This window comes from Strix aluco, chromosome 15 (assembly GCF_031877795.1).
Source record: "Strix aluco isolate bStrAlu1 chromosome 15, bStrAlu1.hap1, whole genome shotgun sequence".
Lineage (NCBI taxonomy): Eukaryota > Metazoa > Chordata > Aves > Strigiformes > Strigidae > Strix > Strix aluco.
Genome location: NC_133945.1, coordinates 11,463,109 through 11,476,510, shown reverse-complemented (window position 1 = coordinate 11,476,510; position 13,402 = coordinate 11,463,109). Strand labels below are relative to the sequence as shown.

General features: G+C 50.2%; 1 protein-coding gene across 6 annotated transcripts in view; it reads right to left on the bottom strand.

Annotated features, from left to right (window-relative positions):
- PDGFA (platelet derived growth factor subunit A) overlaps positions 1 to 4,394 on the bottom strand; it is a 53,323-nt gene extending 48,929 nt beyond the window's left edge. For all 6 annotated transcript variants that reach the window (XR_012625284.1, XR_012625285.1, XM_074841106.1 and 3 more), the window contains exons 1-2: positions 3,452 to 4,394; positions 2,210 to 2,306 (exon numbers count right to left, since the gene is read on the bottom strand). Coding sequence is in view for 4 of the 6 variants with exons in the window: in XM_074841106.1 (XP_074697207.1) it covers positions 2,210 to 2,306; positions 3,452 to 3,514 (160 nt within the window). In the remaining 2 variants the exon portion in view is untranslated. The remainder of the gene's footprint in view (positions 1 to 2,209; positions 2,307 to 3,451) is intronic.
- Positions 4,395 to 13,402: the final 9,008 nt, after the last annotated feature.

The window sequence follows — 13,402 nt, the reverse complement described above, 5'->3', positions numbered from 1 at the left end:
TGCACTAAAATGAGGGAGAAAATAAGCACTAGAGTGTTTTTATTCTGAGCCTCACTTTAAGTCAATATATGCTATGAAATAGAAATATATCTACTGTACAAGCCCTCACTGAACCAGCCCTTCCCTAAATGCAGTTACGGCCCTAAGGAAATATATTTCAGAAATATCATCTTACCAGTGACAATTAGAAAACATTTGATTCGCTAATCCAAGCTAATACTAAATATAGTAAACAGGCCCAATCCTGTTTATTGAAGAAAACATGGTAATGTCAATGTTCAGTTAGTCACTCCAATAAACCCTTAATAAGAATTACTCATCCCAGTAAAGACTGCGGGACGGTGCACAGAAAACATAAATATGGGTAGTAAAGACCGGTTGCTCTCTGTGAAGATCCAATCCTGTCTGTGTAGCTCAGCATAAAGCTGGGAGCACTCACATAAGCAAGAACAGGGTGAAAGGCTGAATATTTTGGTTTTATTTTTTAATATTGAGTTCATGTCTTAAGGCATTACTGTTTCACGTTGAAATAGTAAAATATTTATGTGTCTTGTTTCTCTAATGGTTTCTAAACTGACAAATTGCACAAAAACGGCAAAACGAAATGGTAAACTTGTGGCTGACCTCTTCAATTTTTGGTCATGCATCCTCTGGTTAGTATTTGCCACGAAGTAAATAATTATTTTCTGAAATAAATTTCTCTGCTACATCTACTAATTTATTCAGCTCCCGCCGTTGCTCCCCTTGTCTTCCTGATTCTCTTGCGATGGAGCCATGTGAACTTTTGCTCTCCTTGTAAGTGGTATTTAAAAATGAAGCATGTGCTTGTTACACTGGGGTATTTGAAGAAAATAATGTATTCTGGTAGCTACAGAATACCGACTCAAACGCAGAAGAAGCATGCAGTATTCTGAAATGCCAGTGCTCAGATCCAGCCCTGCTGCCACCACAGCCAAGCCTTCCACTGAGTTCACTGGGAAAAAGATTGTAGCAGTAGTGCACTTGTCTGGTCCAAAACAGTCTTCAGTGGGGAAATATGTATTGCATACCCCTTCCCTGTTGTGAAAGCTGCTTTAATTGCAGTGATAAGCAATAATGATGAAGCACTGCTCTCCAAAAATATTACACCAATGCCAACAAATCTGGTAATCAGTAATTAGCCTCTATGGTAAAGTATTGTGCAAGAGAGAAATACTCCCATTTTCAGTGTAATGGGAAACCGTTTGCTCCCTAATCACATGAAAATTGAAAGCTATGTCCATAAAACACGTTCCTAGTGCATTCCTGCTCATTAATACAGCACTATACAAAGAGCAGTGAGTTAAACCCTAGAAGGATCCTGCAACACTGAATGAAGGTGATTGAACCTGGCACAGACTTTACAAAAATACACAGCATATGGTTTAAAAGGAGATGGCCCAGTACCAACGCAAGCAAGAACTCATTCATTTTTCTCCATGTTTGCTCTTCAGAAAGATGCAGGTTTCCCTTGGGCACATCAAAGGTGCCGGGTTTATTCTCTCCCAACTAAGGGAAGAAATCGCCAGGAACAAAGTGCATCGCGTGAAACCAAACGATAAGAAACCCAGTGATAGTGCTTCTAGATCTGATTTACTGCTGCAACGATCTGTCTGAACTGCACGTTCTCACTACACCCATTTGCATGCCTAATGATGCAGAAAATAACCCTGCACTATTTTCTTTTGGAAAAAAGTGTATTTTTAAGGGTAAGCTTCGTATGCAGGTTCCTGTTTAAAATCAGCGCGGACGGTTTATTTTCCTTTTAATAAGGCCCGGCGCTTGAAGAGACATTACTTCATTCATAAATATTGTTTCAAATATTTTAAATACCTCTAGGACAGTAGTTTAAAGATAACAGAGCAATGCAAGACCAACAACAAACCTTACAGAAATTCTTCTCCGCTGAGAGACGGAGAGCTCTCAAAACACAGAGGGTCACCAGGTCCCTCTCCGCCCTGAACCCCCCGAAGTTTTAGTTCCCGATCGGCCCCTTGGCCGCCGCCTCCCTTTGAAGCCACGCTCCCCCGGCTCTCGAGGCGGGGTCCCTGCACGCCTCCCGCCGCCGAGGCGAGGCAGCCCGGCCCGGAGCGGCGTGCGGGGCGCTGCGCGGCGGCGGCCGCCCGCGGAGCCTCCCCCCGGGGCGGCGGCGGCCGACGGCGCGGAAGGAAGGAGGACGGGACTAATTTACCTACGGAGTCAATCTCCAGGAGGCGCTGCAAGTCGCGGATGCTGTGGATCTCGCTGTGCGCCAGCCGCTCGATCAGCTCCTGCGGGATCTCGGCCTCCTTCAAAGACACACACACCGCGGGTCACCGCGCAGCCCCGCGCAGCGCTTCCCCTGCGCTCCTGCAGCAGCGCCGGGGCTTCAGCGCGGCGGGGTTGGGGGTTTACGGAGGGGGCAGGGTGTTTGCTGGACGTGTTTGAACGAAGCAGGAGAAAAATACACACACGCGCGCGCTCACACACCCCCCCCCCCCCCGGGCGCTGGAGCGCTCCCCACCGCCCCTGCTGCCTGCGCGCCCGCGGGGGCTGCGCGCCACCCGCTGAACTGCGCCACGGCTCGCCGGGGCGGGCAGCGCCGCACGGCTCCGGCCTGACGGAGCGTGTGCCCGGCCGAGCCGCGCCCCCCCGCCCCGCTCGACGGCTGGACCCCCCCGCCGCGGGCAGCCCGCTGCTGAAGTTCGCCCAAGCGGGCGCGGGCTCCCCCCGACCCGGGGGGGAGGAGGGGGAGAACCGTGTCCCACGGGGCCACCAACATCCTACCAGCGCCCACGTCGCGGCCCCCAGTGCCAAGCAGACCCGGTCCCGGGAAAAGTTAGAGTGGCCGTGCAGCGCCGAGCACCGCGCTCGCCCCGACCGGGGCCACCTGTAGCCACCCCAAGAGGCGGCTCCGCGCCCCGCTCCGTCCCCCAGCAGCCGTGTGCGGGGGGGCTGGCTCCCCACCCTCGCCCGCTCCGAGCCGGGGATCGTCAAAAACCGCCGAGGGGTGTTGGGGTTTGCGGGGGGGGGGAATATTCAACCAACTTCTGCCCGCGGCACTAACGGGGCCCGCGGCCGGCGCTGTGCAGCGCCGTGCGCCGCGGGGGCGGCCGCTGCCAGGCGGCTCCGCGCACCGCTCCGCCTGCGCACAGCCGCAGCCCGTTTGCACCCGCGGGGCCTGAACATATATATAATATACATTATATATATATATAAAATTTTTAAGGGCAGCCAGCAGCCCCGGAGCGGAACGCACGGTCATTCCCCTTCGCCTCTGGCACGCATGAAATGGCAACTTGCTTTCTGCCTCGGCTGCGCAGGGGCTGGGGCAGGGCGAGCGCGGCCAGGGCGCGGAGATGCCCGCGGAGCCCAGGTGGGCAGCCCGCTCGCTCAGACCGCCGGCTGCGGCGTCCCCCGGGCACCCAGGAGGCTGGAAGCCGCTCGCACCTACCTCGGAGAAGGTGAAGGACAGGTAGCCAAAACCTATCAGCAAAACGCAAGCCCAGGTCCTCATCGCGGGCTAGTGCACTTTAGACACGGAGGGAAGGCAACGCTGATGGAGAGGAGCTGCAGGCCGGCTCCTGCCGCGCAGAAATTCAGTACCATCCCTCAGGGGAAAGGCAGCGGGGTGGCTCGGGGGTCCTCCGCATCCAGGGTGGGTCGGGGCTGCCTCGGGGCGGCGGTGGTTTAATTACGGCGCTGCCGCTGTTTGTATGTTCCCCTCGCTACGGGAGCGTGGCTGCTCTCCTTTCTGCTGCTCTCGCTCGCTCCTCTTGGCTCTTAGGACTAGACCAGCCGGTACTTCTGCATATTTGCTTAGATCAGACCAAAGTGAAACCCAAGGAGTCGATCCGGAGCGCAGCCGAAACGCCCATCACCTGTCTGGGGCGGCTGGCCCCCCTCACGGCGGGCGGCGCTGGGGCCCGCCTCCCCCCGCCGCCGCGGCCTCCCGCTCCGCGCCGGGACTCAGGGATTTCGCTATTTGCCGGCTTCTCCCCCACCCCGCTGTGCTTGCCCTCCACCCTCTCCCCCTCTCGCAAAAAAAAAAAAAAAAAAAATCTTTATTGATAGGGATCGAAATGTTTCTCTTGCTGAGAATGGTCCCGCTTACCCTCCCCGGCTGGGGTGAGGTTAAAAATAATAATTAATTAGGAATAATAGCAGTGATAAATCGGAGCAATATTGCAAGATCTCGCGGGCTGCCTTGGTGCAGTTCCTTCTCCACTTTGCACGGGAGAAAAAAAGAGAGCAGCAGGAGGAGGAGGAGGAAGGAAAAATAATAATATATATATATATGCAAGAAGGTTTAAATCCCAAGGGGATCGGAGACGAACTGCAACTCCTGGCGGAGGGAGGACTCCCGGGCTCGCTCCGAAGCGGTGGCCTGTCTGGAGCGTGGCTGGGGCGAGGAGCAGCATATACCGCTCCCCTCCCTGCCATGCGCCTCCCCCGTCCCTCCTCCCGGTACTCCCGGCACCAAACCCACAAACAACAAGTAGTGGGGGTGCCGCCAGCTGCAGCCCCTGCTCGCAGGGCGAGAGGGGCTCTGCCCACATGTAAGGAAGAAGAAAAAAAAAAAAAAAGGAGCCGGAGGAGGGCAGGGGGGCCGGGGAGGGAGCGGGGCAGCGGGCCCGCCACCCCGGCCCTCTGCGGCACTGGGGCGGGGGAGGGCTGGTAGCTGCTGCGCAACAGCCGCCGTGTAACCTCCCGGGATCCACCTTGTGCCCCTGCCTTTTATGTAAGGCGGAACAGATCGCCATGACCACGGAGGGTTTGGGTGGTTTGTTTAAATCGCTGATATTATTTATTTTGGGGGGCGGGGGGGGGGGGGGGGAAGCTTGTCTTTTGCAGAAGGGGAGGGGCAGAGGGGCGGTGGGTTGTGTTGTGGGGATTTTTTTTAACGTAGGTTCTTCGCTGCTGTTGCAGCGCAGCCTTCATTGCAAAGGAGAACCCCCTCCCTTAAGAAATGCATAAGCACCCCCCCGAAAATAAATAAAAAGCAGCTGGGGGAAGGGTGGCGGTGCGGGCGGGGGGCAGCGGGCGCCCTCCGCCCTGCGGCACCTGGCTGCGGCATGCGCGGGTGCGGGGCTCCCCACCGCGGCCGCGGAGACGCGGCGCCCCGGGGCTCCGCCGCAGCCGGCCCCGACCCCCCTTCTCCCCCGCCGGTAGCCCGCGGAGCATCGGTGCCGGAGCCGGGCGGGGGCAGCTCAGCTCGCTCTGCCTTCGCATCCTCTCGCCTCGGCGCCCCGGCGAGAAAATGCCCCCTTTTCCCGGCGTAGATTGGCACAAGGTGCCTGCTGCACCCTGACATCTCCCTGAACTCATTGTGATTTAAATAACAGCCCTTTCTCATCTAAACAAAGCATCTTAATAGCAGATGCAAAGAATTCAGCTCATCTGAAAATCCAATAGCATTTAAGTGGATTAACTGCAATAACACAACTGAGGAGTGATACTATCCTTCATGGAAGACAATAGACTGTAAATGCACAGCCAGGGAGACTTATCCTTTCATCTCTGAATTTCCTTCAGCATTTCAAAAGCGAATGCTTTCTAGAAGCCCTGAAGGGGTTTGCACGCTACTGGCTTGGACATGCTTCTAGGAAACAACCTGTGCTTTAATGGGCACTTTGCAATTGCATAGAAGTTCCCACCAAAACAGAAGTGGCCTTTCAAGTACGTTTAATTCTCTCTCATGATGTCATGTAGACTTACAGGGTGGTCTCCAGGACCACAAGGGGAAAAAAAAAAAAAAAAAAAAAAAGAAAAAAAAAAAAGGTGGGGGTTGAAAAGAGAGAAGAGAGAAAAGGAAAAGAGATGTAAAAGATTTGGAAGCACTTTAAAAAGGAGAATCCTTTTTTTTTTTTTGTAAAGACAAAAAATGCTGAGCCAGTGTGGAGCCATTCTCAAATGCCTCCTGATATAAAAAAAATGATCCGAGTGCCACACTGCAGCAGACCCATCCACGCAGGCTGCGCTGGCAATCAGCAGGGCAAGCGGGAGGCAGAGCAGGGCAAGTCATTCTGGGAGTTGCCATCACTTTCTTCCACGGAGGTTGACATCACAGAAGTAAAAAGTGATGACTTTAGTTTAAAAAAAAAGTCTCATCTGCACTTATCATTTGCTGGGGTTAAAGAAACAATTCTTATGGTCTGTGTTGTCATAGTAATACAAAAAAATAATTACCAAACAGTGAAATAGATTCTGACAGTACCGGCTCGCTGAGCACTTATTTCTTCCTTCCTTCACTGGCTAATGTGTCTGGGATCAGAAGTGCTGGGCATTTGTAGCTCTTTCAAGTGGTATTCCACTACGAAAGCCAACATAGAGGTAACTCCTACTTTATCTATTGGTAAAAAAAAAAAAATCTATGCAATTTTGATTTTTCTTACATTTCCCTCATTTTATGAGAAAAATACTGCATCGGCATCTTTTTTAAATCTGTCATTGTGGAGCTCAGATAAGCATCTTTCCCCGGGTCAAGTTACATTTGGAGTAGCTTTTAACATTAGACTGTTTATATGGATCATTGCAAATATTTGATAATAATGAAAAATATGTAAGATCCCAGAAGAGACCAAAGACCAGGGAACGTAAATAAAATTCACACAGATTCTGCAAACAAATTTATATTTGGGTTGTCTGTCTGCTTACAAAACACATTTTCTCCTCGTCTATTGCTTGATCTAAAAATGCATTTCTGCCATGTAAGTCCTTACAAGCGTGCAGAGGTATGGCTGTGTGAAAAACATCACTCAAGTGCATCTTTACTTCAGCATGGCACCTTCCTACAGTCCACAAGTCTATTAAACATGCGTGCACCAAACATCAAATATCATCTTTTATGTAATACCTACAAGCCACACATGTGGAAAGAGTGACAGGATGGTATTTATAGGTTTAAAAGAAAATCAGTACAAAGAACAGAGCACCAGAAAATTAGGTTTTGCACTTTTCTATTTGTCTGAGAGCAGTGAGCAAGATACTGCTTGTCTAATTTAAAGCACGTACTGTTAGAAGTCCCTCAAATGCCAGGAATTATAATAGAATTATACTATGACAGAGTGTTGAGAGGGAGGATTCCCAGGGTTTGCACAGCACTTGGCATAGGGGAAGGGATGCAGAAGCTCCTTGACACAAAATGAAACTACTCGTGGCACCAGTGCTTTCTGCAGGCGGTGACGCATGAAGCCAGGGTGCCCCAAATCGGGCTTCCAGCACCAGCTACAAAGCTCATTTAAATCTCTGCTGGCTCAGTTGGTAGAAGCACAGGTCCAGCCGTGTAGCAGGACCAACTCATGTTTCAGCGAAGCGTGCCGGGGCTGCGATGCACAAGAGCGGCCCGGCCGCGGGAAGGTCACTGGGAGAAGCGTGGTCAGGACGGGCAGCAAGGCAGGCGCTGCGGTGCTCGGGAGGGGGCTGAAGCCACGGGGAGCACTGGGCTGGCTTCAGATGGGACCTGCAACCCCTGGCAGCTATTTCAGAGGCTGAAATGTTGACACTTGCTTGGCCCTCCTTGAAGTTGTAGGAGGAATCAATTCATTGCAACCACATTCCTGCTGAGGGAGTCTTGGGAAACCTGTCTGAGTCTTCTCCAGACTTGATTTTAGTGGGGATTTTGCCTCATTGACAATCATGTTAAAATTAGCAAAACAGAATGAGGTTGGGTAAGGGTTTTTCTTTGGAAGAGCGGCCTGCTTTTATTGTAGGGGCTGTTTGGGGATGGCCAAACTGGTTCAGTATGCTCTGTGGGATACATCCTGCCACCGCAGCTGAAAAAGGACCAAGAGCCGAGAGTGTCCTGGCTCCGGAGAGGGACCATAGGAAATACTCTCAGCAATCCGGACCTGCACCGTTCAGTGTCAGTGCCACACAATATAATATGAAGGGTGAAAGTTCAGAACATAAAATCCAAAAAGCTAGACAAGAAGTTCACCCACTTTGGGTGGTTTCTCTCTGGTTTTGAACATTTATTTGGCCTGTAGCTTCAGAGGGGCACATGGCCATGGTTGGGGAAGGTTATCTTCCCACTCTGCAGCTCCACTGCAGCCTGCCTGCAGAAACAGGCACAAAGCTGCCACAGGTGTGGGTGAAGCACTGGCAATGGATTGCAAATGCAGAAGGTGCTGATGGCAGGCAAACCATTCCTGTTCCTGCAGCTTGTCCCATAAAGAGCAACAAGGAAAGCTGCAAGGAGAACAGGCAAGGCAGTTATTCTTCCAGCTGGTATACCTACAAACATTACTGCCTCTTTTTCCAGCTCTTCATTTTGGATCCTTGCACTGGCTCCATCCTTCTGGCTGAGCTTTGTTTTCTTTGAAACTTTTGTTGGTGCGGCTTTCCAGATGCTTGCATGGTTGATAATTTTCTTAAATAGTCAGAAGATGCAAATCTGCTACAAGGTTTCAGCTAAGTGGAGTGATCAAAAGGGGATCAGAAAAGTTTTATGATGTCCCTGCCCCTGAACACAGAGGGTAGCCATGGCCCACACCACCTACACAGGTTGACACTTAAAGCCACAATATTTCTGGAGATGCTTTACCCTCCTGTGAACAGGGCAGAGTCCCACTAGAGCTGATCGTCCCCCTAAAACTGCCCCTTTGACTTCAGTGGGGGTTAGACCCAACTCTCCCTGGAGAAATGGCTTGGTTTAATAGCAAAGACAGTTAGTAACGCTCTTGTTAACGTGCTCTTCTCTCCCCCCCTGCCCAGCTGCTTCTTACCAGGAGGTTCAGCAGCACAGCCAAAAGCGAGGGGCTGTTTGACCTTCCCTGCTGCAGGAGCCACTGCTGAGTGACACACAGTTCACCTTCAGGGCTGGAGTACGAACTGGCAGCCCTGCCAGCCTGGGTAGCAAGATACCATGTTTAGGCATTAAACGAGGGCACTTGCATACCAGCACAGGCCGCTATTTTAGTGGGTATATGATGTTGCTCCCTGCTCTCCACCCTTATGGGACAACAGAGCTGCTGTGAGTGCAGGATATCCTCTGCCTGGTGGATAAAGCTATTAAAAATGGACTGTGTTTTGTTAGTGATACTTGGTTCATGGAGCTGAATAACTGTAGAAGTACCAGCCTAGCTTAAGGTATACTGATACACGTTGTAAATGAAAGCAATACGCTCTGGGCTTGGCCTCTGGGGTCCTGTGCGCGCTGCGCTCGTCTCCTCAGCAATGTGGGTGTAAAGATCTTCTCCTCTGACTCAAATCAAAGCCAGTTGCAGTGATTCTGTTGAGACCATCCAGGATGTAACTCAGCCATGCTAAGTACCATAAAATTGTGATATTATTCTTCATTGTTTGTAGCTTGGAAGCCTGTAGAGGCCTAGCTTGGAGCAGTCCATTTTATTAAGCTCCATCCAAACACAGTGAGATAGTTGTTCTTCCGAAGGATTTGTATTCTCAAAGTGCAAGCCGCCCCATTTGTGTTCTTGTATCCATGCAACCTTGTTGCTCTTACAACATTACACATTTGTCCTGTGAGATTCCCTCCCTTATAATAAAAACTCACGAGAATGATACGCACATTTTCAGCTCTGCACACACCAGAGACTGCAGGATCCAGCAGTACCCAAAGGACAAAGGAGATACGAAGGCTGCTGTAGTGGAATTGCTAACTTATTTTGAACTGCAGATGTTTGTAATGGCTGTGAAGTTTTCTAATTGAATTTCTGACCCTTTTTGTCACAGAAACCCAGTTAATATAGGGGAAGGAGAAGAGCAAACAGAAGGATTGGTTTGCCTTTTTTTAATTATAATTTTTTTAACAGAAAGTCCGGTGTAGAGTTCTGTACATTTTTCTTTCATTTTTTTGCATCTAGAAGTACAGCAGCCTCACTCTCACATGGCTCAGTGGTTACACATAGTTCAAAGGACCACGCATGAAACCCCCAGTGCAGTGCAGGGTCTCTCCAGAGGGCTTCATGGAGCCCACACTAATGAAACCCCCCAAAGCTAATCCTCTCTGAGCGCTTCTATCCTTTCGAGGCACGCTGTTACGCACAGACCCACTGGTGGTGGTGGCCAGACCAGAGCAGGCAACCCACATTGTGTCTTCTGTTCCTCAGCAGAAACTCCCAGTGCTTTCCAGCTGCTTATTCTCAATACTTTGTACTTACGCAATTTCTTACTAAAAGCTGATAAAACCCCTCTATAACCACAAGGCACATCAGTAATCAGAAATGCAGAGAGGACATAGTGAAGCTATGTAATGAACCTGCCATGTGACTGCAGCCAAGTTGCAGATGAGAAGCTGGGAGTAACCATTTCCAAAGCTCTTTTTTTCTCAGCCACCCACCACGGCAGGACAAGTTTTAGCATTGCCCTACTACATTCCAGGTCCAAGGGACCTCCTAGAAGCACACAGTGGTCACATCATTTGGCTGTGTCACATGTAGATGTCTTAGATCAGCCTGTCACCTGCTAGCCACCATTGCATGTTCACTGGGAGCATGGTCTTGCCTGTGATGTGCTGTTGGGCCACAAAGGGGACACGTACCCCCATTTACACCAAAAGTGAATTTCTTGGTTCTTGCAAAAAGTGAAGTGCAGAACTATCTTCTCCATCCTATTGAATGTAGCACTTGTTTACCTTTCAGCAGTGATTTGTGATGCTGTACCCATCAATCTGGATAGAGAACTCCTTCTTTCTTGGAAATTGGTGAGAAATACAATGTTAAACCAGAGCACAGGCAATGGCCCTTTAAGCATTGTCTGTTTAACTGTAGCACGATCTCTTCTGCACTCGAGTGCTTTCCATAAACAGCAAGTCATCCTGGAAGGGGAGGGAGAGGATGATAAATAATCCTGTTATTCATGCGACTGCGTTCTTTCATGAAACTGGGAAAAGGCAAAATAAAGTGGCGACTGCAAGACTGAGAACTAAATGCAAGGCAGTGGGTTGTGCTGCTGCAGTTATTTTGGGCTGGAAGAAAATCTGAAAAGAGAAAGGTGAGCAGAAAAGGTTTAAAATGCCAAGAAGAAAGCCAAGAGACAGGGTATAAAAGAACAGCTTTCTCTGCGTCCCTGCTTTGTGTCTCGGCTAACTGCTAGGGCTGGCTGTAGCTCTGGCTGCCCACCGCCTGCTCCCGTGGCGTGGCTACCTGTGCCGGAGGCTTTCTCCTGTGCACACACCTTGCGGAGAGGTGGGAAGTGGAAGACACCAGAGCTCCAGGAAGGGCATGAGCTGGGCAAGGAGAGAGGCAAGAGTGGGCAAACCCTGGGAAACCATGGAGCAATGGGGAAGCAGAGAAGAAACCTGTTTGCTGACAGTCCTAGCAAATGAGCTCTAGCTAGTTTTCCTAGGACAGTCTGTGGTGTTCCCTCCATCACGCTTTGCCCCGGTGCCAGAGGTGCCTCCCCAGCTTGTGGGGGAGGTGTCAGTGCCCATGCTGCAGCCGCTCCAGTTCTCTATCTGCCCTCTCCATGCATCCCGCCGGGCCCTGTGCTGGGACAGCTGAGGCCCAGGCATCCATCCCATTCGGTCGCCTCTGCTCGCAAGCAGCCTCCTGCAGAGAGCCCGGGCAGACAGCTGTGGGGTAACAGCTTAAACCACTGCAGCTGTTTGCATGTGAGTCAGAGCCCTCCATCCCTGGGATGCTCCTGGAAGCAGCCTGGCCCTGTACTGCTGCCAGATTGCCCGGTACCAGCCCAGTCTTCAGCTTGTAAGAGCATCTTACGCCAGGAGAGTGTGTCAGCCCCTCTAAGACTTCAGTAACGACACACATCTGTTTCAGTGGTGTGGCATCAGGGATTAGGGTAAGGCAGCCACATTGTTATAATCTTCCAAAAGTGCCTCTTCCCTGTGTAACTTCATGGCATCAGTGCAATTCCTTCAGGCTTATAAAAGCTTAAGCCATTGTAAACAAGGCAGCCTTGGAGCCTAGGTATTGTAGAGAGAGAATTCCTCTCCATGTCCTAGATATTTCAGATGGAAAAAAAAAAATAGAGAAAGAAGAAGAACATTTAAGACGTCAGCTTCTCTGCTAGTGTAAATGGGACCAGCTCCATCTAACTTCAGTCCGGTGTCTCTGTTATACCGTCACTGTATGAAGCTCCTGTTAAGGCAGATGGGAATTACACATGGTGTGATGAGAAAGCAGCAGATACCTTTGTAAATACTGCACAATCGCATGAGCCACATGTATCTTTCCTGAGACACCCTGCCAAACTAGCAGGTGTTTTCTACATCAGGCCTTATATTAACACACTCCTGCGTATGTCTGGCTGCATCTGCTGCATTAACAATCGTTCAGTGCATAATGGCTGGGTTGGTTTGTGAAGTTAAATACCATGGGCAACAGCCCAGCCACAATACATACAAATGTTAAACTGCTTCTGTTTGAATCACAGGGTTTATTACTGCTGCTCCTTCGCTATGACTTTTTCTTTTTCTTTCTTCCTCTCACTGCATTTTTTCCTTGTTCCTGCCCATCCTTTCCCCAGTTTGTGGTTTCCAGATTGCCTCCATCTCTTTATTTTCTCCATCTTTTGCCATAGCTTTCCTGTCTCATTCCAGTTGCTGTGGATGCCAGAGAAGATGAAAGCTGCAGTCAGCCAGCCCCAACTGTCCAACACACCCTGACAGCTCTGGAGCGATGGGATGCTCCTCCAGCCAGTGCATGTCTGGAGTCCAGGGGTAGTGCTATGAGGGCTGCTCCTTGGGGATGCCACCATTTCAACTTGGATGCTCTTAGTGGCTGCTGTGGAAATGAAAAAGGACAGATCAGGGACTGATGCTGTTTGAGTGCCTGCTCCACTTCTACTCTGAATGCAGACAACTGGTGGATCTGTGTCCAAGTCCAAAGCCACTGGGGAAAATCTGTGCCCTTAGCAACACCCAGTGTAAAATCCTGCTTTTACAGAAGTCAGTGGTAAAAGTCTTTGGGGATTAGTCTTCTATTGTAATTATCAGTGACTTCAAAAATATTCTGTGGCCAGGCATGAAAACCATTCAGAAACAAGGAAGGGCCAAATCTGAAGCCAGCTATCGTAGACTTCTACCAAAAAATCCCACTTGTCTTTGTAGGGCTGATACTGAAGTTAGGTAGAAATTCCCAAGGGCATCAAAGAGGTGTGCATGGTCAACTCCCACTGAAATGGGATTTGAGGGCATTACTTATTACAAGGATTTGAAAACTACTTTTCTATCCTCCTTTGTTTACAATTAAGATGCCAAATTCAAACATCCAGTGCTAGCACGGTGTCTGTTTCCATTGCTCATGCTTTTAGTCTTGTAGTTGTTGTCATAGTCCTTCATGGAGGTCTCACCTTTGGTCCCAGGCTCTCTTGGCCTAAGGTTTAGTTTTTTGCAGTACTTCCATGGCATTTGCACATACACAAAGCACAACAGCTGGTGGATCTCTTATTCATGGCTTAATCACTTCCCTCCGGAGGTGTGCGG